Source organism: Numida meleagris, chromosome 2 (assembly GCF_002078875.1).
Source record: "Numida meleagris isolate 19003 breed g44 Domestic line chromosome 2, NumMel1.0, whole genome shotgun sequence".
In the NCBI taxonomy this organism is placed as follows: domain Eukaryota; kingdom Metazoa; phylum Chordata; class Aves; order Galliformes; family Numididae; genus Numida; species Numida meleagris.
Genome location: NC_034410.1, coordinates 1744237 through 1770609, shown reverse-complemented (window position 1 = coordinate 1770609; position 26373 = coordinate 1744237). Strand labels below are relative to the sequence as shown.

The following is a 26373-nucleotide window of genomic DNA, read 5'->3' as shown; positions in this document are numbered from 1 at the left end:
TTCAGTAACAGTCTTTTTTTTGGTGCATGCTGTCATTCAGCCAGACTAGACTTGAAAGTGTCCTCCCTATTCTGAGCTCCTATCACTCACTCACTCAATCAGAGCAACTTTGCAGTCACAACATGAACGTGATATTCTGCCAAGCTGTCATGGCTTCTCCAGCTAAACTTGGGGACTAAGGCAATCACCAATCTCCTGAGTTTGTTTAACAATGCATTGTTCAAAACACTGGAACACACCTGGCCCAGTCTGTAGCAGTCCTGAATCGGCTCATACTACGTGAAGTGATTCACATAGAGTAGAAGACCTGAGCTGGGAAAGAAGGAAGTGTAGGATTTTGTCCTTGCTGCTTACAGGTCACTCCATCATCATTCAAAATCAAGACAGAGGCACCTCTTCAGCTCACGGTGATATTATGAGGACAATTATAAATGTAATTGTAACACGTGAGGTACTACGCTGACTGTGATTGGAGGCCAAGCTCAAAGACCCAAGATGGACAGATCTCAGAGCTCACTTGACAAGGGTTGATCGTCCCCGAGGCTGGGCTTGGTAAGGACCTGTTTTCCTTAGATAAAAGGAGAACACTTGCTCCTATGAAGAGCATGAGAACTCCTTCCCCTGAAAGCCTTAAGGCTTTTGAGGAGCAGCAGAACACAATGAGACCAAATCAGCAAGGACGTTCACTATCCAACCAGTTAACAGTGACCATTTAATATTTTTCCAAAGCATACTGGGACATCACGCTGGAAATACACCATCCTACTCCCTAGGGCATCACTTGCCTCTCTGCTAGGCTTTCCAGCCTTTCAAGGCTTGCATTAGCTACAGGTATGGGTTGGCTCCAAGACAAGAGGTTAGGAATAATGCTGAAAGAGGCACAGGTGCTCCCACAACCACAGAAATTAGATCGTTTTCAACAAGTGTGAAGAAAGAGGAGCACGCTTCAAGTATAATTTAAAATACATTTATTGTTTCATTTGTTCTGGCTTTTTTGTTATACAAAGATGTTAAATAACTTAAATACATTCTTAACAGTCACTCAGAATCAGATTTATACCTACAAGCTGTACATATGAGGTAGAGAAAAATAACTTAGGCTCCCATAAGACAATGGAAAAAAAAAAAAAAGAAAAATACTAATCCTTCATGTTAGTATTCCCACCTCCCTTTAAAAGGAAATACCATCCCAAGTGTGCAAAACAAATCCTGGACTTTACATTCAAGTCTCAAAGGCAACTGTTGGAGACTGGGGTGGGGTGGAACAAGGCAAAATTCCCATTCAGTTTGGTGACTGCTCTTTCAAATGGGTTCATGCCTATGGAAAGCTCGGCAGGGTTTTCCACACATGACCTTGCTTAGTTGTGAGTTCACTTCCACATCTCGTACCTGGGTGTCTACGTTTTATATCCTGTTGTCAGCTGGGAGAAATTGGCACCTTCACATTGGCCAAAACACCTCTACAGCTGCCTACACTGACTGCAGATGGAGCCTGGGCAAACGTGCTTTTAACATTTTCCTTTGCTAAAGGGGGATGATTCCAGGCCGGTTGCAAATGTCCCACTACACCAAGTGTGTCAGCACCTCTCCTGACTTTCCTGAGCAAGCCCAAGACGAACAGGAAAACTCAGTGAGGGTGCTCCACTGGGTCCCCTTGTCACATGCTGACGAGCATTGGTTTGCCCATTTCTGAAAACACTCACCAGCAACTGACAAGTTGTCTTGTTTAGATACATCCCTTGCTAGCCTGCTGAATTTTCATGTGTCTGAATCATTTATGGTCTTCACTTACACTCTCCTCACTCAATGGCTGTGAAGAAACATAGTTACAGGAAACCAACCACGATGCCAGGGCTAAAAAACGTTTGCAATATCCATTTCCTTTTCCTCCCCTCCCACAAACACTAGAGATTTGCTGCTCTTTGTTCAGACATATTCTCTTTCCTGGAATCTGTAAATAGCTTGGTCAAATCCAGGCTTCATTAGTAGCAATGCAATCAAAAAGATTCTCATTAATAATATTTATGGCCCTAAGCTAGACTGCTTTAGCAATGACCAGGCTTCTACAGCCCTGATCCTGCGCCATATTGAGCCTCCTTTGAGTTATACAGACAGTAATGGTCATAGAATGCATTATTCATTTTGCAGGAAAACACTGCTCTCCAAAAGTCATCACCTAGTTAGCATCCTTAAAAATGATGGTCGGGACAAGCCGACCCTGGAAGCCAGACTCTCCCTACCAGATGTGCATGCAGAACCAAAAAGACTGGGAACGCAGAGTTTTGCTGCACCTGTTTTAGCAAGTACAGTATAGATCTAATTTTACTGCGACAGCAACTGAGGAATTTTTCACAGGCACTATAATCTGCCAGAAAATTACCTTAAGGAGCATCTACACCATGAAAGTACCCTTGGGAAATCTGTCCCTTCATCTGGACTCTCACCCAAACCCACTATGGCCAAACCAACCTAACTTCTCCTCGTACATTGGCTAAAGTAGAGCAGCTGAAAAACGATTAACAAAGAAATTCAAGACCTGGGCTGAAGGAAGGCAGACGTGGATGAGCTGGCCAACCATGAATAATCGTCAGAAATTGTTTCTTCACTGCCCGGATCTCCAAACCAGCTCCCTGGAAAACAGATGCTCCATAGCTCATCCTTTGCTTCCAAAGTTGAACAATAGGCTTCCTGAACTGCTCCAGCTCCCCAGTTTTATATACAAATTGACGCAAATTGCTTCTGTTAGATCAAGCCTTGAATTTGGTCCTCTCCTTTTAACCTTCCCACGAGCTCAGGTGCTTTCTTTCTATCTACCTGCGTAGAATTCATTCTCCCCAGGCCAACTGAGATCAATGGCAAATATTTAGTTATTGCAAATAGGTTTGGGATTTCCTCCCTCCAAAGCTATGCCAAGACCAGCAAGCACAACTGAAAATCATAAGCTTGAGGTTTCAGGGTAGTTTTTGCATTTTAATTGCAAGCTGTTGATTCTGTTAATTTCCATAATTCATTTTCAGTGTCCATAAAGAAAAATCCCCTTTAGACTAAACACTTCTCATTTCACCAACTGGAGTATTGGGGTGCTGGAAGACAATGAGAATGTAACGCTGAGGATTCGTTTTGCACATCTCCACATCCGATATATATGAGTCAGTCACACAGAATAGAAGCTTGTTAAAAAAAAAAAAAAAACAGATGACGGGTGCAACAATTATTTGTGTGGGTTTTTTATTTCTTTTAATAGAAAATTCTAATATAAAACAGCAAACATTTTCAGTTTGCCTTGTTTACAAAAATATTATATATATATATTTTTATATTTCTGACATAACTAAATGCACTATTCAATAAAAATATTCTTCCATCAGCTAACTTCTCTTTTTAAAAAAAAAATAATAAAAAAAGTTATATAAATAATGGTTGCACCCCCCCACCCCAAAACCGATCTTGCAAGTCTTGCTGGATCAGCTTAGGAGAACCAACGCTTTGACACTTTTGGGGGACAGGAGGTGAAAGGAGATCAGAAGCCACAGACCTCCCCTACACCAATCCATCCTTCTCCAGTTATATCTGCTGCAAAAATCTGTTTCTCAGGGGCAGAGCGGGGGGAAGAAGAGAAAAAGTTGCTTTGCACTTGTTTTTTGGTTTTGTTTCGTTTTTAAGAAGTGACACCACGAAAGATTCTGGGCCCAAATCGACTCCTATAGTAGTTTTACAAATATGAGCAATTTCATTGAATTGCACTGGAGATCCAATGGTGTAGGGGTGGGATTAGCCTCTCTGGAAAAATCCAATTTGAAACAGCTGTAACCCAAAGGACACCACTCAGTGTCTGACAGAGGCCTTTAGGGTTTCCTACACTGGGTTTTCTGAATGTGCATACTGAACAGCACAAGCACATGCTCCTACACAGCTCCAATTCAGTTCTACAACAGAACCCTGACCTGCAGAAAACCCAGGCTTAGGTCTCAAGAGAGTTTTAAGCCGGTTTACCAACATTCCTTCCAGCTACTACATGCTTCCATACTACTCAAGCTCCATTGGATTCTTCCAAAACGAGGCTTCTCCCCCAGATTCTTTCTTCAAAGATAAGGCAAACATCGGAAAATGCTGGAGCTAAACGTCTCCCCGTGCCACCCAAGAAACACACACAACAAGGTGAGGGGAGAAGAGAAGTAACCCACATATGTTTTACCACCCTAGGTCAAAAGGCCAAGAAGACGAGTTCTCCTGATTTCAGAGTGTTAGTACATTTTATACACTGCCTATACATTTAACACATGTGCCTCGCTACTATTTAGTTATTTATAATTTTTTTTTTAACCACAGGAGAATAAACCTTGCTATTTACAATATAGAACAGGCAAGTAATATATCCACATTAACATAAATACAATTTGTTTTTTGTGTTTGTTTTTTTTTTTGTTTGTTTTTTGTTGTTGGTGGTGGTGTTGGTTGTTTGCTTTGTTTTTAGTTTTTTTTAGTTTTTTTTTTTTTAAATACTTACAGAAAGCATCCAGGCTTCAGTGCGTGAATTATAATACACAGAAGAGCTCTTTCACTCAGTAGTTCATTCACTCTTTGCCTCGTTCTTCTAGTCTAGCTTTGGCAGCCTGCTCATTGCCCACCCATCACTCTCTCCCCAAACACACCAAGACACCCTACCCCCCAGACACAGGCATTTGCTCTACAATGATATCCATGCCAGCTCTGCCCTCTCTTCTGCATCTAGGGACTCAATTCTCCTCTCACACCAGTGCAATGTGGAGTTACTCCAGCGAGGTCAACGGAGACAGAGACACCAGTGAAAAGAAGGAAAATGAGGCCCACGGTTTAAATATAACAATAATAATAATAATTAATAATAATAATAATAATGCACATAAACTGTGGCCCATTCTTCAACGAAGAACAAATATCTAAAAAAAGAACTGGGCCAGAAATAGTAATTCAGATCCAAAAACCCTCATGTTTTGAGCAGGTTTGGATCCAGCCTTACTTTGGAGGGGAAGAGCTATTCTAGCACACACACACACACACAAAAAAATGAAACAAAGAGTTTGCACATATGCATGTGTGTGTGTGAGAGAGAGAGAAAGAGGGAGAAAGAATTTAACATAATACCACATTGAAACCATAAGAAGGTCCTTCTGAAGGGCGTTAAAATAAATAAATGTTCGTTCAATATTTATATATATATTTACGTGTCTGCATGCGTGTATACATATACTCGCATGCAGACACCGAATAACAGGTTCCTAGTCAGTTTATTTTTTAAACCATTAGATAAACTGCTCGTGAGTGACTTTCAAAGAGGTGCATCTCCCAGAAGCCGTGAGACCTTCCTGCAAAACCTCTGTGTCGTGTGCTCCACCGTGCAGCTGTTGTGGTGGAAGGGACAAATACTGTGTGTGCACTACTCCTTGTGTGGATTACTCCTTCTACAGCGCTACCTCAGTCTCCAGATTTGTACAGCAAATATACAAATATCAAAAAAAGAGCCAGTATGCTTTACTTTGCAGGATCATAGCACTATTAAAAGTAACCTCCTGTCCCTCCTGAGTCCCCTACCTCTAGATTTGATGCCAATAAGTCAGGTTGGGCTGCAGCTATCAGTTACCAAGAAAAAAAAACTACTTTTTTCCTCCCAGTAGATGCACATAAACAGCTTAAATATTAGTGGCTACTGTTTGGGGAAAGAAAAAAAAAAAGAGAGAGAAAAATAAAATTAAAAAAAAAAAAACCACAACGTCTTGAAAAATAATGGTCCATCTTGAAAACCTGCTCTCTTTTTGCTTGGCTAACCTCTACTACTACTTGAAAAACTCCAGCCAGCTTTCCTCTTTTGAGAACCAGATCAACAGTCAATACAAAATGGGTGGAAATTGCTACTACTGGACAATCAAAAGTTGATATAAAAATAAAATACAATGCCCTCCACTCTCCAGTGTTTCCTCAGAAAGTTTTGTTGAGGCATTCACCGGCCACTTCCAATCCCAGAAGCACTTTTATATGACTAATGGATATTATCGCATCAAGTCCTGGATTGAAAATATCCTCTTCAAAGGGAAGAAGAAATGCTGAAGATTGTCATCTATTTCACAGCATCAGAGCTATCTACCTCTGCAGTTGACTTCTGGCTTCTCTGGCCACTTGATAGGTTGTCTTTGCGTCGATAAGATGTTCTGAATCCAACAGTTGGTTACTATTTAGCAACTGTATTTTTAAAATACAGTTCTCAATCTAGTGGTTAAAAAAAATCTTAAGGTCATAGGGTTTACTACATACAGCTTGTGTCATGTACCACTGCCATAGTTTAGAGTAAATGGAATGATGACCTAGTAAAAGAAAAGTCAAATCCTCCAAAGGTCCGATCCAGTCCAAAACAGCTGCTATACAATGCAAGACATTGCTGCGTTCCAAGATGCACTGGAATTTCTCTTGTCCTCCTCAAAAACACGTCTAAATTCAGCTGACATAAGACTAAAAAGTTCCAGTTTAGATTTCTGAAGCAATTTCCACAGGGTGAATTCAATCATTAAGAGGTGGGAAGAGGAGAGGAAAATGTCATGCACAAAGGGAAAACAAAATTATCTAGTGGTTTGTTTGTTTTTTAAATAGCAATTAAGACAGTGATAATGCTGAAGGAACTGCATTTGAAGAAACTGTATGAAAAAAAAATAACACGACTGAAGGGGACAGGCACATCTGGTTTTATAATGTCTTCCCAACCTCTTTCTTGGATATATTGCCATCTGCAACATGGTGGACCCGACATTTTTGGAGCTGTATTTAGTGATCAAAGCACGTGGATACGGAGCTGTCATTAAAAAGCTTACCGTCCAAGTGGGTCTCTTTGTCAGAGCCTTGTTTGCTGGATGTGCAGAAGCGTCACTAGAGGAACAACCAGGGCTGTTTTTGCTTACCCCACACTACTCCTCAGTTTTAGAAGAGGGGAAAATGGTTACTTCGCATATGACTGCACTCAAAGCAGAAAGATCTTTTCTTTTTTTTTTTTTTAATCTGTTCAGCTCTCTAAGCCACTGGGTAAGCTTCAGGAATAAAGTAATATAGGTTAATTATTCCAGAGAGAATCTATCAGCCCAAAAGTTCATGGAGGATTCATGAAACGATCATGATGTTCCAAGGAGAAATGATCCGTCAAATTGCATGGACGATGAAGGTAAAGGTCAACTGGTGTCTAGCCCCAGTGTGACAGGCACTTATTTCCACATGGTTGGACCTCATTAAAATTCAGTCTACAGGAAAAACAAAACGAAACAAAAACAAAACAGCAACACAGCTGGGTCACCTGTACCCTACAAAGTGCTTATGTCTCAACATAGCTTTCAGATCCCGGAAGGTCAATCAAACCCTGTTTGTCTCCATATGCAGTTCTCATAGATCGTGATCGCCCGCCGCTGAGGGTTGCCATCAGGCAGAAGATGTGTCAGTCTTTACAGGTGTAAACCTCCTCTCTCTGGGTGCATTGCTTGCATTCCACATAGCAGCACCAGCGGACCTGGCACTGGCACGGCCGAGTGACCACCCGGCTCTGCGTGTTGTGCCCTCGCCCACAGCAGATGCTGTCACAGTTCTTGTCTTTGTAACATTTCCTTCCTGAAGTCCCGGGCGAGTATCTGCTCATCATACAAAAGCTTGGGGAATCGTCAATGTAGACAAGATCCGTAGTCCTTGGGATTTGATCACTGTGACCAGGGATGGATTTCTTGGGTGGGGAAATGTCTCCTTCCCCCGTGGCCTCGTTGGTAGTGCTGCCCACTTTGAGCGATGTCTCGTACTTCTGCTTCAGCTGCTTCCCTATTTCATGGAATGGAGAGAGCTGCCTCCAGCACGTTCGGACGGTGCAGGACCCAGACACACCGTGGCACTTACAGGTTGTCTCCACGCCAGCTTTGATGACCTGCAGACACACACATCCCCAAAAGAAAATCCGTTATGGGGGAAGAAAGAAATCAAAGCACAGAGAAAAAAAAAACCCACCACCACCAACAAAACCAAACATCTGGTAGAACACCACTTCTGGAACACAAAGTTGATGACAACACAAAAACCATCTGCTGGAAGAAGACAGAAAACGCTCAACACTCTTGAGAAGGGCCTCAGCTTCCAGAAATGACACCTGCCAGAATACTGCCTTACATGGATAGTTAATGACACTGGTAAAGTGTTTAAAGACTGTTCAGTACTGGCATTCACCTTACACGGTCGGAGATTAATACATATTTTAATGCCTATTTATACATTTTAATAAGAACAAAGAATTAAGCTGTAGCAAAAGTGAGCTGGTTTCATGGAGAGAAGGACAGGAGCACTGCTGGAATCTCTACAGAGAGGCAAAGGCACATGTTCCAGAACGTGAGTGTGTTGTGTGCACAACATTACCACCTTGAACCCATGTACCTCCGAATTAGCATTGCAGGCTCAGTGGAAACACACTCAAGCCATGCTGTTTCCAGCAATAACAACAACGCATAGCATCCCACCCAGTTCACTTTGTCACCAAGGAAAGCCTTCATGTAGTTGCTTGGAAGAGGAGTTTGGCTTCTGATACAGCCAGTTTCAAGGGGAAAATGTAAAATCTAGGTTGCAGTGAGGAGTCCCTATCATGTAGCTCCAGCAGGGACTATGACAGGGCTGGTGGCCTCAGGGAGGCTGGGGGAATAGAATCTTCAATTCTGCACAATTTCTGCAAAGAATGTGGGGCAGACACCCTGCAGAGAGGTAAGAGGGTGTTAAATTTTCAGTCCTGGCTATGAGAACACACTTCATGCACTAAAGGTTGTACCACATACCTGATCCTGAGTACAGACGAGTTGTCACACGTCAAGCATAAAAAATTATTAATAAAATAATAATTTTTTTTTTAAAAGAAAAGAATAAAATCACTTGGGACCAAGGTCTTCAAACTCACAGTGGAGAAAAGAAAAGGAAAGCATTTAAATCTCTAGAAAATGAAGTGAACCCTCCACATCAGTACTGTTGCACTGAACTCTGTCTGCTCATACCTCTTGACTGCAACTATTAAGGGCAAGGCTTAGTTTCAAATTCTTTCTTACTATATTTTTATGGTTTAACTTTTTTTTAATATTCAAACACTCGCTGTGGGTGATGTTGCAAGCAACAAGGCTTATCTCACAGATCTCTAAACGAAGGAAATAATTTGTTCAAGATATCAGGAACTGAACATGTGTGACTTGCTTCCAAAACATAAGCAAATCATTCTACATATAGGAAGATGTCCAGATCATGCATGGGGACACCTTGCACAGAGCTATCACAAAGCGTAAATACAAAAGGAAAAACCTGTGGAAGCATGGTATGTGGAAGGGAAGAGGAGGGAAATAGGTTATTTTCAACAGAAGCAGCAGCATGGGAAGTAGGCACAGTATAAGGAAGCAAAGAGATGAATGCAAAGAGTTATCCATTCGTTACTCAGCTCAGAGAGAGATGGTACCAGCTCCCTATATGCCACAGCAGACCCTATGTCCACAAGCCAAATGATGATAAGATAGTACCCTTTTCAAATCAGACTGCAATAAAGATACTTCTTGGCACAACAGCATATCCATCTTCTTCTAAATAGCATCCAGACGGTGTTGGACTCAGTGATTCTTATGGGTCCCTTCCAACTTGGGTTATTCCATGAATGCTCTCCCCCACCTCCCCCAGAGAAGGGTTTACTCCTGGGACTAGCCCATGGGCAACATGACAGCGGGCACATTTGGACTATCACAGATAACCTGTATTTTGCCCGCTGATTATAAACAGATATTTATAGATCTCCCTCCCACCAAAATCGTTTACATTTTGACTTTAAATGGGTGATGTATAACCACCCCTTAAAATAGCCAGCTAGAACAGAGTCTGTTTTATAGAGCTGCTTCCTGTCCAGGTTCTGCTGAGAAATGCCCTTCACTGGGGCATCTATGGTTTCTAAAAAACAAAAAAAAAATCTCCCCTCTACCCATTATGGTGTCTGCCTACATTATGGCCTCATGAGAGCAGAGGACTGGCTCCAATCCATTTCCTGACCATCCGGTTCTTAATTATTTGGCTACATGAGTCCTGCTGAGCACCATGTACAAATGTGTAATAGGTCATGGACTCAGAGTTGGGGTCTGGCCCAATCCTGATATTACAGAGACAATTTTAGAAAGACACTATGCATAATATGGCCTTCAGCAAAGCCTGGCCAATGGTCACACTTCATTCCTGTGACAGCCAAGACCTTTTCAAATGCAATCCAATAATACACAGTAGCATTCAAACAAGTGATGGGTTACAGAGGGAGATGTGTTACTGCTTATAGTACTCAGCTGGGCCGGCTTGGTTAGGGACTTGTCACGCTTTGCGTGCCAAAGCGTCTAGCCAACTCTGCAAGAAATCCCACAATGTTAGACAAGAGCGTACAGAACACATTTCAACACCAAGAAAAAAAAAAACAACAAAACAGCAATCCTCGCTCATGTTTTCCCTCATATAAAGTCACATTGCACTGGTTGTCCAGAAGTGAGAGCTAAGCTCATGTGAAACAAAGCTCCTATACCTGATTTCACGCCCAGGCCATCAGCAAACTGGGCAGCATTGCTGAGATACTTGCAGAAGGGCTACACACTGCAGTCATTCATCTGTTCATCTTTTCTCAACCCTCTCACCACCCCCAGCACCCATGTGCATCTGCTCCACCTGGGAAAGGAGACGAACACCATTGTGTAGAGATGGGAAAGCAAGCAACCAAGAAGACTTGGCACAGCTGGTACCCGCAGCCCTTGGCTGGATTTAGGGCTGGTTGAACAAGGCGCAGACATGAAATGAAGGATGGGAACTCAAACACGGGGTTATTCTTGTCAGGAGACACCTCTCCAAAGCTCAGTGGTAGAGCTGGCACTCAAGGCATGAGTACCAATGGGTTCCCAAGGCACCCACATGGGGCTGGCACACATGGCATGATACATATTGGAAGTCCACATCCCAATGGATCGGCAGCTAGTAGATGGCCTGAGACCTTCAAGTAGGAATAGGCATGTAGGTTTAGGCACCTGAATCACAACATCCAGCCAGGGTTAACCTCACCAAGGCAGACATCCAGCCTACATTTCAGAAACATCTCCGAACTCCCACCTGAACCACTGGAGCCAAGGCAGGCAGGGCAGCCTAAAAGGCAACAGACACCTTCATGTGCTCAGCTGATCAGCTCTCCAGGTTCTGACGGCTGTGCTGACCACATCTCTGCTCACTAACAGGAGCTTTGGAACTCTGCTTTCAGGGAAGCACATAAATTTTGATATGAGAACGTGTGAGCAGAATCTCATCCTCGGGGTACAATTCAGGTGTCTAAAAATTTGCATCTAATGTTACTTTAGGCACTGTAAGACATTGTACTTTGCCACCAGCTGCCTGTCCAGATATATCTGCCAGGGCATCTCAAATTTTACTAGGTGCATATATTTAGGAAACTCTTTGGACTTAAACAGCGATGAACAAATCCCCTAATGAATCAGTCCATTGTTTTGTTTTTCCTGGCCCACTTCTAGCTCCTTGTTGACCAGTGGCTGGAAGAGCTTGGGTGTCATGCACTGATGGACCCAAGTATAAAAAGTTTTCATCGTCTCTGTTCTCACGAATGCACCAGCTCACAAAATCCAGCATGTGTATTTTCATATGGCCACTGTGCAAGCATGGTGCATCCCAACCATCCCATAAAGCTTCTCCACGAAGGGCAGGGAAGGGCTCAAGAATGTTACGAGGCAGTTATAGTGAAAATCCTAGAAAAATATCTTCCCCAGACTGCCTCCTCTGCTGCTGTCAGTCACAACGCAGCTCTTCAAGGCGACATGTGATGGAGAACTGCTGCCTACGGGCCCCTCGCCACCCACCAGCCAAAATGAATCTTGGCAAAGCCCTTCTGTTTCCTATCTCATTCCCCAGCTTCCAAAGACTCTCCTCCTCTTGCTGAACAGTCCTATCAGAGACGCTTATATCCAGCTCCTACTTACGGGACACTTCGACCTTGTGAAATGCCATCACTTCGCTCAGAGCAACACTGGAGAAACTGTTCCCATCTGGGCACTGGGACAGGTGGGTAAGTGTCTACATCATGCTTTCAAACCTGGAGGGATTTCTAGGCTGGAATAATTTCACCTTTCCTACCAAAAAAAGTCGAGGACGCATAAGGCAGAAAAAGACTAACACAAGCTTAGCGACATGGCTTAGTGGGCATGGTGCTGATGGGTTGATGGTTGGATGAGATGATCTTAGTGGTCTTTTCCAACTGTAACAATTCTATGAATCAAGGTAGTTCCTCTTTTCTGTTTGAGGCAGTCACACAGTTCAGAGCCTGATCTGCCTCCATCCTCCAGAGACACGAGCCTCTCTTGCACGCACACAGCACCACCACTTATTCAATAATCATGTTGCATCTACACAGTGCTGAGCGGCTGTGTGCATGCTTCTGTCTTGTCACATGTATGTATTAGCTTAAATCCAAAGTGTAAAACATTTCATGCTATGTCTTAAACGCCACGGCGACTGCACATCATCAGAGTCACAGCAGCTCAGAAAGGAGGAACAACACCCTAGGACATTTAAATCCTTATCGTGATATACTGTAGAAATATTCCACTATGAAAATGAAGTTGAATAAGTACAACCAGTGGGACAGGACAGCATCACACATTGAAATTGCGTCCTCCCACTCTGAGCAACCACCTGCTCTGGTAGTCTCACAAATAGGATGGCAGTTCGGGAGGAAAATAAAGCTCTGTAAGCAAATCAGTTTGTTTGACTTGGGAACAAAAACCCCCATTGATCTCGTCGTGAGAATAGCAAATACTGACAAAAGCACAATGAGGAAAACAATTATGATACAGCAAGACTGAACTGTCTTTATTGGTGCTTGTTGCTCTGAGGAAATTAGATAGCACCGCAGGACCGCCTGCCCAAATGCCTTTATAAGAGCCATAGGGAAAAGGGATCACAGCAGAGCATTGCTATGCAACATGTAATCCTTCCTCACAACAATGGTTTGCTACGAAGCTCAGACTAAGTGCCCCTGTAATGATCGGTCTCAGACATGCTGCAACACACAATTTCTCAGTGTTTTAGCTGAAACGCCGAGGACAGATTGCCATTCATTCCCAGCTGGGTCACGGGGCTCTGGCGGTGGTTTTCAGACAACTCTCGTCTGGGCAGCAGCAGCGCGAAGCCGGGACGCGGCCGTGGGAATTCCTGGGTTAGAGCCACGTCATGGCTGGGCTGCGGCTCCGGGGCTCCAACCCATTCGCCATGGTTTGGGAGAGAGGAGGGAGCTGATGAACCTCCATGGGGTTACAGCGCGCCCAGGGAAAAGCCTGCCCTCAGACAGCGCTTTGAGGTGCCTCCATCCTCGACATACGTATCCTCCTTCAATTTAAATAGGATTAGTTATTGTCTCGGCTCAAATATTGGTGTTTGTTTTGGACCACAGCCACCAGCCCCATTTCTTCACAGTGCCCAGACCACTCAAAGACTTGTCGCTTTGCTCTGGTCTTACCATTGGGTGAAATACAAGAGTTTCACAGATTGCTGGCTTTTTTTTTTTCCTTTCCTTTCTTTCTTCCTTCCTCCTTTTACCATGTTTTAAAAAAGCCCTTCTTCTCAGCCTGTTCTCTAACTGCTTTTTCAGAATCTGTGTCCCTTACCACTACTCTTCTACTGAAATACCAATTAACACACAAACACACAAGAAACATACAGTAACATAACTGTACTTCAACTTGAGTATGTTAATTCTTTCCCCTATTGTATTCTTATTCCACCTGCTGAGAACGTTCTGCATAAACAACCAACTGCCACTGCTTATGGAACACAGCAAACACTTTCCTCCAGAGTGTTGATCCCAAGGCCTTAGAAAGACTCAGGCTGAGCCAACCTATACTTGAAAGAATCACAGAACCACCAAGGTTGGAAAACACCTCCAAGATCATCCAGTCCAACCGTCAAGGAGGGGAAAATCCAGACAGCATGCTTGTGTGTTCCTACCTGTCAGAACCTGGAGCAATTAATACTGGTGCCGGCCCTGTGAATTGCACCATACAGTACAAAACCAGGAGTTGGTCTCAGAGCAGTTATTTGCTAGCTTTGATTTGTACCTCACTTAAAGCATGATGCTAGATTTCACGCTACAAATGCGTCCCTGAAAAAAAAAAAACCTACATGAAGGACGCATTTTGTGTCTTTTTTTAAAATGGACCAGCTGAGTTAGTAAGTTCAGATGGATTTGCCTCATCAAGAGGAGCAATTATAACACTATTTTTGAGGGTACTGGAAAACTGCAAGATTAGAATTGAAAGTACCTGTTCAACAGACTCTGGAGGTTGACTGGAATCATGTTTTCCAGTGGGAACCATATAAGATGGAGTTGGAGGTGCTTGCAAACACTGTCTCTGCAGCAGGAGACCAGGGTGCCAAGCTCTGCTTCGCTACGCTTGTGTGTGACCTTTAGCAAGTCACTTAATCTTTCTGAGTCTCAATTTCCCCTCTGTAAAATGGAGATACAGCAATGAAGAGGGTGGTGCTCTCTGATAACATGTTACGTGATACTTCATGAAGTTCCTCAGACAGATGATAGCAGGGCAAACATCTACCTGATATGGACAGCCTATCTCCAGAGCAAGAGGCACGCTCAGCCCTTGAGGTCCCTGCCAGCACTGCCTAAGGGGAAAAGCCATTCCTTGCATGGACTTCCAAAACAAGCAAGCCAGCAGCAAGGAGAAGTCCACACACCTCCCACCAACCTCTGCAGAGCATCCCACATAGTTTCAGAGATGCAGTCGTAACAAGTCTCAGGACAGGTCTGGAGCCCTGCAGCAACAAGGGCGACAAGGATGCTTCCGAAATGTGCAGACCGAAACATGCAGGTCAGTATTGTGTGAAAATAATTAAGGAAGCTTCGTGAAGGGAAAGAATTTTAAAGGAAGATATTGCCCAGTGAGAGACTTTTAGGGGGGGAAATTTTCTTGTTCCCATTTTCCATCCTCACATAGTTTTGCACTGAACACCCTCGGATCCCAAGAAGCCTGTGGTTAAATCCCTGACTTCAGGGTCCGGAGGGCAAAGGCTTGCTTGTGTCCCTCCTTCTGAAAGTATTAAAGGAAAAAGGGAATGAGAACACGACAATTTTTTTTTTCCCTTGGATAATAGCAGCCGCCTTTAATAGCGCCCCTCGGATCTGCAAGACATGCTTGACCAGACATACCTCTGGAAGAGGTCAGCACTCCTGGGATTAAGGAACTTAGCAACGCTCCAGAGAGGGAGTTGGAAAGTCATGTTTAATGATACTTTGCTGAGAAACTGGGCAAATTTAATTAAAACATCACTTACTCGAGCCCAGTGGAACTAATTGAGTGCTCTAATATTCCAACTTTTCATTAATGGGTTACAAAAGAGGGCTGCACTTGTGTGTACAAGGGGGAGAAGAGGGGGAGGATATAGAGAAGAAGAGAGCCTCAGCAAGGCTGCCTGTGCTTCATTTAATATAACCAAGAAACTTCACTGCTGGCAGCAGAGCTTTAATGCAGTTGACTTCTCTCCCCACCATCACCCCCATCCCCTTGACACATACACTCCGCTCCCCCCAGCACACATCCTCTCCACCCAAGACCTCTCGGAAAGAATAGCTGAATGAGTGAGAGTAGATTTTGCAAAGGAAGGGAAATTGCTTTTTTAATAAGTGGTCTATTCAGAGCTCCTACTTTTCAATAAAGAGAAGGCTGGAGAAGTCTTGGTCTAATTACCTCATCCTTGCGCTAGACAAGCTCGCCCTTTCATTAGCACTTGAGGTCATATCATATAACTTTGTAAGCCATCATGGGCACAACATGTTCAGTGATTATTTCATTGGCGGTGGCAAAATTATGGCTGGCCCATCAAGGTTGTTAAAAACAGAAGTAAAATAATAATTAAATGAGAACTTCTACCAAGAGACACTAAAACTAGGCGGGATAGGATAATGTCACCCTTCTAGAAAGATGCAAATTGTTTGCTAGTGTGACACCATGGAGAAACTGCCGTCTCGACCAGGAGGGAATAGTGTTTGCTGCCAAATAAGTCTATTAAGCACAAGTCCTTTTTTTTTTGCTGGGTCTCAAGGGACTATTTATACAATTTGTCATGGTTGGGAGTAATTAGATGGGAAGGATTATATGTTGCTACGAATCACTGAGAGACCACCAAGCTTGTGTTATATCTTTGATAGATATTCCTCCACCACCAGCAAACACTACGCATACCTCCATACATACACTGTACCTACACCAGCGTGGGCAGGCACTGCAGCAAGCCCTGTAGAAAAGCATTGGAAAAGAAAGTCTCCTTGTCCATGCCCAGCAGAACCCCAAACAGTCTGTAGCACAGCTAAGGTTTCAGTTCATGCCCGTACGGCTTCGCTAACAGATATAAAATCTACGGTTTGGTTTGAGGAAAAACAGTGGGTGCTGAGCAGAAATTCAGGAGTGCTTCTCTCTATCTCCTGTTCCATCATCAGCTTCATACATAACCTGGGAAAAGACACTCTGTGCCTCAGCTCCTGCTCAAAATGACTGAAATCATTCTTTCAAGGCTCATGGGGACACTTAACACACTAGAGGCTGGAAGGCCATCTTTCTTATTTAACCAGCACTCTGTTCCAAAGTGGCACAAAGCAAAGCTATCGACACTTCTTCTGCATGGCTTTGGATTCACACCAAATCAAAAGAACATGATGTACTACCCAAATAAGCAAACTAGGGTAGTTCGAAGTAGTTTAGACCCTCATGGACACTAGGTTAGCATCTCCAGCTATGCAAGAGTGCAAGAGTTGGAAAGTCTAAGAATGCAGTTAGCTGATAGGCAGCTTCATTGGAGAAAGAAGAGCTAAGGACAGATGTTGAGTTTCATATTTAACTTAGTGTCTTCATCAAGGAAAACGTCAATAACTCAGCCTCGTACTGCGTGCTGGACAACTCTCAGCTCCCACCAATGCTGCACTAGGAGTGTATGGGAAGAGCAGGGCTGGAAGGAAGCAAGAAGATTAAATCTGGTAATAACACAGACCCAAGTGTAAGCAATGTCAGAGACGATCTGTCACCCACACCAAGGAGGTCAATGCTCAGGCTTCAAACCAGTTTCCGTATTTTGAAACCTGAAGCAACTCTTGTAGGTTTTGACCTCTCAGCTACAAAGGCAGCCCGAGTCCTCATCTCCAGCTCACGCATCTCTGACTGTCATCTCAATGACACCATGTTGTGCCAGTACTTTAGATCCACGTATCCTGACTACGTAGACATATGTTCTCCTGACCATTAACCACCACCCTCACAAAAACTTCTTCCTTGAAGTGAAATTCCCTTGTTCTCTGCCTGGCTTCGCAGTGCTGCTGTGAGTCTGGTGGGCTGCTTGGCTTGCCTCTCAACCACACTAAGGTACAACTACCCTAGGAGTGTAAGCAGAAATCATTTCAACCGCCACTGCAAATAGGCAAGGCAAAGCTGTCAGACAGCAACACCAGCTCGAGAGCACGGCGTGGGTGGACAAAAATAGGAATGCTGGATCACTGACCTGCAGCAAAGGTCTTTGACTTGGATTGCCATGAGGGCTCTCAGTGTCTGGACCGTCACAACTGTTACTCAGCTGTTTAGCTGCAGATATTACACTAGTGCTTAGAAACCACTGCCAGACACCAGGGCCTGACTGTGCCAAGTAAAGTGGAGGCAGAGGATGAAAGAGTCCCTGACATCTCCCATTGCTCTAGGACGTAACTACCAGTGGGATCAGGAAGAAAGCTCAGGCATCATGGGGAGATTCCCTCCCTTCAGCTCATCCTTGGAGTTCATTTAGCTTAACGCCACATGAAGAGTGGAGAGCAGAGCTGACAAATAGGTACACCTAAGCAAAATCCAAGACTGGGTCTCAGCTCCATATGGGCATCCTGCCTGCAATACTGAGATGGAGAGCACTTGGGTGAGTATGTTAGCCCCAGCGGTGCTGGAGGAGAGATGTATATGGATTTACAAAAACATTCCAACAGCACCTAAAGCTACAGTTGTCTGGTTTCTGATGAGACTGCATTATGTGAATCTGGAAAAGGGGTAGAGCAGACATCTCACAGCTCTCTACAGCGTGAAATCACAGCCCTCGCGGACCACCTTCCCCATATTCTGTTCCACTTGCTACACAGCCAACTCCAAAGAGCCTGTCCTATAGGATATATCCTCAGAAACAATCAAACACAAGGATTAAAACAGATTTCATCACTCTGCAGAGCCTGTTTCACACGCCAAAGAGCTGCAACAGGAGTTCAGAGGCACTGAGCCTTTTAATCCAGAAGCAGAAAAGCTGTCAGCCAAAGCCAGACACCAAGTAAATCCAGGATATTTCTAACCCTGATCTCAGTGCTGTCTGGGAGCATCTGGTGGTGGGGACAGGGGGGAGACTTTTTGCTAGCCAGCACGCACTGGTGGCATTCTCCAGTGCCCCAACTCTGTTGCGAGGAATGGCATTTTATGCATACACACAGGAACAACTGAGCTGGGATGGTGATTCCTAGAATGCACAACTGGCTGGGCAGCATTTGCCTGGGAAACTGGAGACCCAGGTCCCCATCCCAGCCCCGACCACTCCATCCAATCACACGGACAATAACAAGGCTTGAAGGCTATTTATAGCCTTACAGTATGTCCCCCTATGAGGTCGGTGCAATGAAACACTGATCCTAGGCACCTGTGCTGGCCAATCTGAGGGATTTTCATGTGCAAGCAGCTCTAGGCTAGGTACGTCCAAGTAATTGATGGGAGAAGGTGGAAAGCCCCTTTCTTTCCCATCTCTTGTTGGTATAAGCCAGCACACAATTTGTCCTTTACATCACCCAGGGCAAAGCCTCATGGGGATGAGCGTGGGTTAAAAGAGCAGAAAGCCCTCCAGGATAAGGATGGGAGGAGAGAAACAAAACAGAATAAAACTGATTGCACACCTGAGTTCCGTCAGCTGCAAACACAGCAGCTCTGGGTGGAAGGCCGAAGGGATTTTTAGGACTGAAATCAGTCAGAGAGGAATAGCTCTGCCTTGTTTCCCAGCAAATATTTGTCCAGCCAGTTTTAAATAAACTTGGCTACAGAGATGCTACACCACCTATGATCTGCAGAGCTGCTTCAAGGAAAGCATCTCTCAACCTCTACTTGCTTTGCTGCAGAGTAAATCCTTTCTTGCCCGTCACAACTTGTCAAAGTCTAGAGAACTCCTCTTGCCATCCCCTTGTAAGACCCTCTTCTCCTTGTGGAAAACCAGCAGTCTTTCCCCCCATCTCATGCTTTCCAGACTTGGAATGTTCTTTTCCTTTCCCTCTGATCTCTCCACAATGGTTTGGCGCAACTCTTGAAGCACAGTGATCAAAACAGGACATAGACCTAATCAGACTTCACACCCCCTAGAGAAGGAAGGCTCCGTCCATTTTGCATCCCCCACAAACCCCACAACACCCTAAATCCTGTCACTAAGACAACCTCACACCCATCCGCAGATGCAGGCCGTGCACTCCTACGACTCACCTTCATGCCCACAAGGTTATTGTGGAAATCCACCCTGGCTCGCAGGTCCTTGTTGGGCTTCCTCCCCAGGAACTCCTTGACGAACTTGTTGCTGTATTTCAGGTTGTCACCGCAGCCGCCCCACTGCCAGGCCTCGCGGTTCTCCAGGTCGGGGGCCTCGTCGCAGGTGCAGCGCTCCATCCGGCCTGCGCTGCACGCCTTGGCCATGGCGTGTGTCAGCCCTGCAGAGGAAATGGCGTACAGGAAGGCTGTCTCCTTGAAACCTGGAGGGAGAGACGAGGATGCTTTAATTGTGGCTGGAGCAAAGGTGGAGTTTTTTCGTAAACAAAAGAACCAAGAAACTAAGGCAATTCAAGCGAAAATCATAAGGAGAAGGTTTGAGCAATACCATGTTCTGCACGTATCACTGGTGGTAGGGAAGACATGGTAGAGAACAGGGAATGTGATGGATCATACATGGCTAAGGTTGGAAGGGACTTGAAAGATCATCCAGCTCCAAGTCCATTTCAACCCCCCCCCACCACAGGCTGGTTCCCCCCGGCCAGAACAGGCTGCCCAGAGCCCCATCCAACCTGGACTTGAACATCTCTGGAGGCATTCAAGGCCAGACTGGACGTGGCTCTGGGCAGCCTGGTCTAGTGGTTGGGCGACCCTGCACTTGGCAGGGGGGTTGAGACTCGATGATCTTTGAGGTCCTTTTCAACCCAAGCCATTCTATGATTCTATGATCTCCAGGGATAGTGCATCCACACCCTATCTGGGCAGCAGTGACAGGGCCTCATCACCCTTTGAGTAAAGAATTTCTTCCTAACATCTAAACTGAATGTGCCCTCTTTTTGCTTAAAGCCATTTCTCCTTGTCCTATCACTATCAGACTGCGTGAAAAGTCACTCCCCTTCCTGCTTATAAGCTCCCTTCAAGTACTGCAAGGCCACAATGTGGTCTCCCCAGAGCCTTATCTTCTCCAAGCTAAAGCCCTACTGCCTCAATCTTTCCTCATAGCAAAGGTGCTCCAGCCCTCTGAGCATCTTCCTGGTCCTCCTCTTGACCCACTCCAACAGCTCCTTCCCATACTGGGAACCCTATGCCTGGATGCAGTACTCCAGGTGGGGCCTCACAAGGGAAGAGCAGAGGGGGACAACTGAGGTGGCACAAACCAGGATTCTAAACCAAACCAAACATACAGTTATGTGGCTGTCACTCTGCAGTCTCTGCTTGAATACAGGGAGAGGTGAGCAAGATCTGGACAGGCCATGGAGGTGTCATCATCATGGTATGGCAACACTGCTACCAAGGGGCCACCAAATGGAAGGAACCTAGCACAAACTTCCAGTCTGATGACTGGGGTAGAACCCATGAATGCTTCCTTCTCCCTCCAGAAAAAAAAATCAAGAGGACTTATTTCGGTCCAACAAAATTGTTAACAAAAGGCACGTGAGGGCTGGAAAGCACTTAGTAATCAGCCTGTCTCCCAAGGCATCACCTCACAGACCTGAAGAAGCATTTGGACCTCAAACTTTTCACATACAACCCTTTTCTTATATCTCCATGCTCACTTGCAACAGCATCTGCCTCCCCCCAGTGGGTAAACTGAGGCCAAAAGAGACCCATGATTTCAATACAAATGATAAAAGACAGAAATAAGAAAGCAAACACGCCAATATTTATAGCTCCTCATTCTCCGTCTATGGAAGCAGTAAACGACTGCATATTTGAGATGCAATTCCAGAACAGCTTTGGATCCAACTCAAGAAATCCCCCACTCAAAAATAACACAAGTGGATGGTGACAGTAGTGGATATATCTGTAAACTAGTGTGTCAACCAAGGACATGCAGAGACACTGCCAGGTCATTTTTGGAACTGGTCCTTGGGAGGATCACGATAGTCCAAGTGGGCTCATGGGGCACTATCCTGGCCCACCCCCAGAGCCTGCCTTCCCATAGCATAGCTGGGTGCACTGGGTAGAACTTCAGCAGAAGAAAGATGAAAATCCAGTCCTGGAGAAAGAGGTTTGGTCCTGTTTTGGCTCAAAACAGATTCTGTTAGGAATCGTCCAACCCCTCTACTGCTCACCTGCTAAAGAACAGCAGAAACCCCTTCCCTCTCTGGGAGGAAGATTGAAATAAAACAGGACTGACACTATTACTACCGCTCGTGTTGCAAAATGGAGAGGTACCAGCATGCTAACAGAAAGTCCTTGATGGGGCAGTGCAAACTCACTTCTGTGAGCCCGAGCCACTGTAATTAGCAGCAAAGAGCCAGGCGTTGGCCTGAGTTAGCAGCTAACACAGATCCACAATCCGCACCAAGGCCTCCTGGTTGCGAGAGCTGACCGTGCGACCTGCCACCACACTGCATACGGGGTTTGACACAGAGCCAGGCTTTCCTCTGCCAATCCCCTCATCAGCCTCAGCTCTCCTCCTCCCCTTCTCCATCACCGAAACCCACAGATGCCCAGTGCCCATCAGCGCCGGTATCATCTCGCCCACAGGCAGCTCAGGCAGCTCCCAAGCGAGTCCATGTGACATTTGGCTCTGGCCAGATTTAAAGCCATCTCCGCCGTGCACTATTTGATTGCACCGAGATATGTTGTAACAAGATAATGAGCTTTAAATCAATGCAGGCATTCTGGTGCATCGACAGCCTGCCATCCGCAGCTATCCCCTTTCAGCCATTTCCAAAATTGTTCGCGAGTATCCGAAGAGGATAACGAGTCCCTTGAACAATCTCCTGTTATTTTAAGAAACGGGCCGCATCAGCCCAAACTGCAAACCAGCAGCCGGGCTGCGCTGGGGACCGAGTGGAACAATGGAGGGAGAAAGTTTTCTTAAGTGAAGCATTTGTGGTTATGTCATTTTTTTTTCTTTATTTTCCTCCCTGCAACAGTTCTGGAGGAGGAAAAAAAACAAGCCCCCCGCTGATATATTGGAATAGCTGTGTCACAGGGGGTTATAGCCATACCCCTTTGCCCTGGGGGCATCGCTCGTTGCAATGCTGAACCAGGAACCAGCAGCTCCCGGAGAGGAGGAGAAAGATTTACAGGGCTGCGAGCTGTGCAGTGGGAACAACACCTGAAGGATTTACAGCATCGGTGGCAGGCTGAGATGCTGCAGGGGCATAAAGCATGGAAGAATGAGACAGCAGGCAGAGCTCCGCAATCCTCAGCGCTACTATTTATTAAATGGGATCCTGACAAGGGGGTGGGATGGTTCTCAGCAGTGTTTTCCAGCAGCAAAACTTCAGGCTGCTCTGGAATACCCCTTCCCCTCGCTGAGGGCACGTCTGAAGGAGCAAGCTGTGGCCTCCAGGTGTCAGCATGAGAAAGTGCTTGAGTTTCCCAAGGCGCCACTAATCCAGGGACTCCTCTGGCATGCAGAGATATTTTTAAATGTCTTGCAGCTCTGGCTGCACCTCTTGGGTTTCATAAGGACGCTCCTTGTTTCCACCGCAGTCGGTGACAGTGCATTAGTTGAGCTCCAGTGCTTGTGAATGGCTCCTTCCCATTTCTTAGGGAACGAGGGAGCACTGCGGAGCTCCGATCTCATCTTTGAGCATGTCAGACTCTGGGTCTCTAGGTCCAGTCACCGAGGTTGAGACTTTCTGGGGGTCACTGAAGCCCTCAAGTTCCAGGGAAGCCACCTGCAAGATGGGCCTGCTGCATCGTTAGCTTCAGTCCAGTAATAAGAACTGGATTTTGGCAGAAGAATTGGAACTCTAAGATCTTTGAGGTTCCTTCCAACCCAAGCCATTCTATGATTTTACTGGGAGGCTGCAGGAAAGCTGGACTACACAAGGCAGCACAAAGGAAACAGACAGAACACACCACCTGCTCCTCTAATACACCTCATCAGCTTCTGGTCATCTCCACCTGAGCTGGAAGTGGTGTGGGCATCACTCCGCTCACAGACAGAGAGCTTTTCCCCAGGTAGAGCAGAGCAGGGCATGGAAGCACAGGGAGTTTTTGCCTTACATCACAACCCCACCATCAGAACAGCATTTCATCTCCATTCCCTTACCGAGGCATTTTCCCAATTGCTTTCTTGAACGATTGCCATAATAAATAGGAAAAATAAGATAGTTTAAAATAAATACATAAATAAATAAGAAGACACAGCTTCGAGAACTTCAACCTCTTCTCCTGAAGCAACGGTTCAACTTCCAGTGGAAGTGAGGAGCAAGCAGAGCTTCTGTCTGCAGACATATGGACAAACATCTCCAGCCTCCAGACAGAGGAGCTGTGGCCAGGAATGGCCACAGGCAGAGGTTCCTTTGCTACGAGCACATAAATCACAGCCACAGAGTGCATCCTGTGAGCCTCCACAGATGAGCTAAGCCTGCCTTTGTCTTTGCCTTCCACAAAGGTTGGACTTGTTTAATGTGGAGAAGGCTCTGGGGAGAGCTCACAGCGGCCTTCCCGAACTTGAAAGGAGGTTATAAGCAGGAGGGGAACTGAAATTTTACATGGTTTAATAGTGACATGACAAGGGGGAATGAACTTAAACTAAAAGAGGAGAGATTTGGGTCAGATGTTAGGAAGAAATTCTTTACTCAGAGGGTGGTGAGGCCCTGGCACTGCTGCCCAGAGAGGGTATGGGTACCCCATCCCTGTAGGTACTCAAGGCAAGTTTGGACAGGCGCTGGGCAGCCTGAGCTGGTGGGGGCAACCTGACCCATGGCAGAGGGGTTGGAACTGGATGATCTTTCAAGTCCCTTCCAACCCGAGCTATCATATGATTCTATGAAGCTCTTTTTAGAGATCCGAGGAGGTGACCACCCTCCACTAGTAGGGAAGCCCACCGGTGCAGGAGGTGCCAGCAGCCCCAAGGAAAACCCCATCCCACTCACCTCTCTTTAGCAAGCTGGCCCGGTAGCGGCCCTCCAGGGTGCAATTCCAACGCTCAAAGCGAAACTGGTACTGGCACTCCAGTGCGCTCATGCTGATGGCCTCCATCAGGGTCTCGGCCACACCGGGGTCCCGCCGGCACATCCTGCGCTGCTTCTTCTCCAGCTTCAGGCGGTCACAGACTTTGTAGTGGGCTTTGACGGCGGCTTCCTCCATTTCTGAGGTCAGAGGGAGGATGGTCAGGGGTTCGTTGCCTGTCAGCCTGCAGAGGAACAGAAGGGCAGAGGGTGAGAATGAGCTGAGCGCCCACGGGGATGCACTGGGAGAGAAGGGATTTTACAGCAAGGCTCTCTGCAGTGTGTGAGCAACAGGAAGGTAAGAAGTAATACTTGGATTTATTTTCTCCGCGGAGTTTGTTTGGATGGAAGACCTTGGCAATCGCCACCTCTGTCAAACTCAAAATTGCCAAAGGACAGTTCATTTAAAACTGGAATAGGGAAAAAATTACAGAAGGTACATAAGTGCATGAATTCAGGAAACTAGCAAGAAGGCAAGAACACTGCAGCCACTCTCCTGTGCTCTAAAAAAGAAAATAGTCATTTTAGGGCATCAAGCAGAGCCAGAACCAGCTTGGGAAGTTGACTTGTGCCACCAGATCCTCGGAGACATGCCAAGAGAGCATATACAGCCACTCCACCCTAAGCAGAAGAACAGGAGGGATCCCTACACAAAACCCAGCCACAGCCTGAGGCTTGCAAGCAGGATACACTTCGAGAGATGACAATGCCAAAAGGTTTTAACAACGAAGAACGAGCTCAATGCCTACAAAACAACCTGAAGAAATTCAGAAAGACGTGTCCTTCTCTTCTCCCCTGCCCAAGGTCCTTGACTCCAAATGTGCAACAAAAGAAGCCAGCGTACTGTTCCCGGTGTCAAGTGACGAGCTGCTGGAAAAGGACCAGGCTGGCATCGGCCCCAGGGAGCAGAGAGGCTGCAGGAACATCTGCTGGGCTCAGCAGTGGGTTGCTGGCAAGGCTGTCCGCACCCCACTCTCCTGGCTCTGCCCTATTCCGGCCAGGTGCCAGTCCACGCAGTCAATGGGGATTGCTCCGAAAGGTTTCTGAAGAACCTGAAGACACGTTTCCCCAGCCAAAAGGAAGGAAGAATTGCCTAGAGCCAGGATTAAAACATGCTGGAATGCGTTGCAGCCCTGTGCAGATGGGCATGTGTAGAGAGCACAGGTCAACACCCACCTGGAGAAACAAGGTGGCAGGCGTGGGAGTGGGGAACACGCTCATCGCCTTCAGCAAACACTGGGTGACCATGGAAATGCTTGAAAAACCTCAAGAACAGCAGCTTGATGTTCCTTTTCCAATGAGGATTTATCTGTAATTAACGGGATGCATCCCACCAAGAAGGTGATCCCATGAGGCACACTCCTACGGTGCCTTAATTCCCAAACCTCCCATACACAACTGGCACAAAATCCTGACCTGAGCCACAGCCAAGCAACACATAGCAGAGCTGACAACAGTTCCTGATCATTTAATGCAGTGGTTTAACATCAAATCAAGGTAGAAGCAAAAAAAAAAAAAAGTAATTAAAAATAGGTTGAGTTTGTGGTTGTGGTGGGTTTGGGGTTGTGGTGTTTTTTTCTTTAGGAGAACAAAGACACGGTCAGGGAAACATTCTCTTTCAGTTACTTTTAAAAGTACCAAGACTTCCAAGAAAATAAAACTGCAGTGATAAAAAAAATAAAAAATGAAGAGTCAAAGTGATTTGTGGGAAACATGGAAAAGTAGTGTGACCAAAGTAAATTTCCCCCCAAAAAATCTGCTCCTAGAAAGATAACGACACTCAAGCAGCAAGCTGCAGCTGAAGCACTGACATTACTAATCCTCACATTTTTGCTCTGCACTGCGTGGACTCAGGCTTGACCACTGCT

General features: G+C 45.7%; 1 protein-coding gene across 1 annotated transcript in view; it reads right to left on the bottom strand.

Moving 5' to 3' along the window:
• The window catches only part of WNT9A (Wnt family member 9A), a 53644-nt gene continuing 31700 nt past the window's right edge, over positions 4430–26373 (bottom strand). Inside the window, exons 2-4 of the mRNA XM_021387209.1 lie at positions 24431–24690; positions 19584–19846; positions 4430–7924 (exon numbers count right to left, since the gene is read on the bottom strand). Of these exons, the coding sequence (XP_021242884.1) occupies positions 7451–7924; positions 19584–19846; positions 24431–24690 (997 nt within the window). The 3' untranslated portion in view covers positions 4430–7450. The remainder of the gene's footprint in view (positions 7925–19583; positions 19847–24430; positions 24691–26373) is intronic.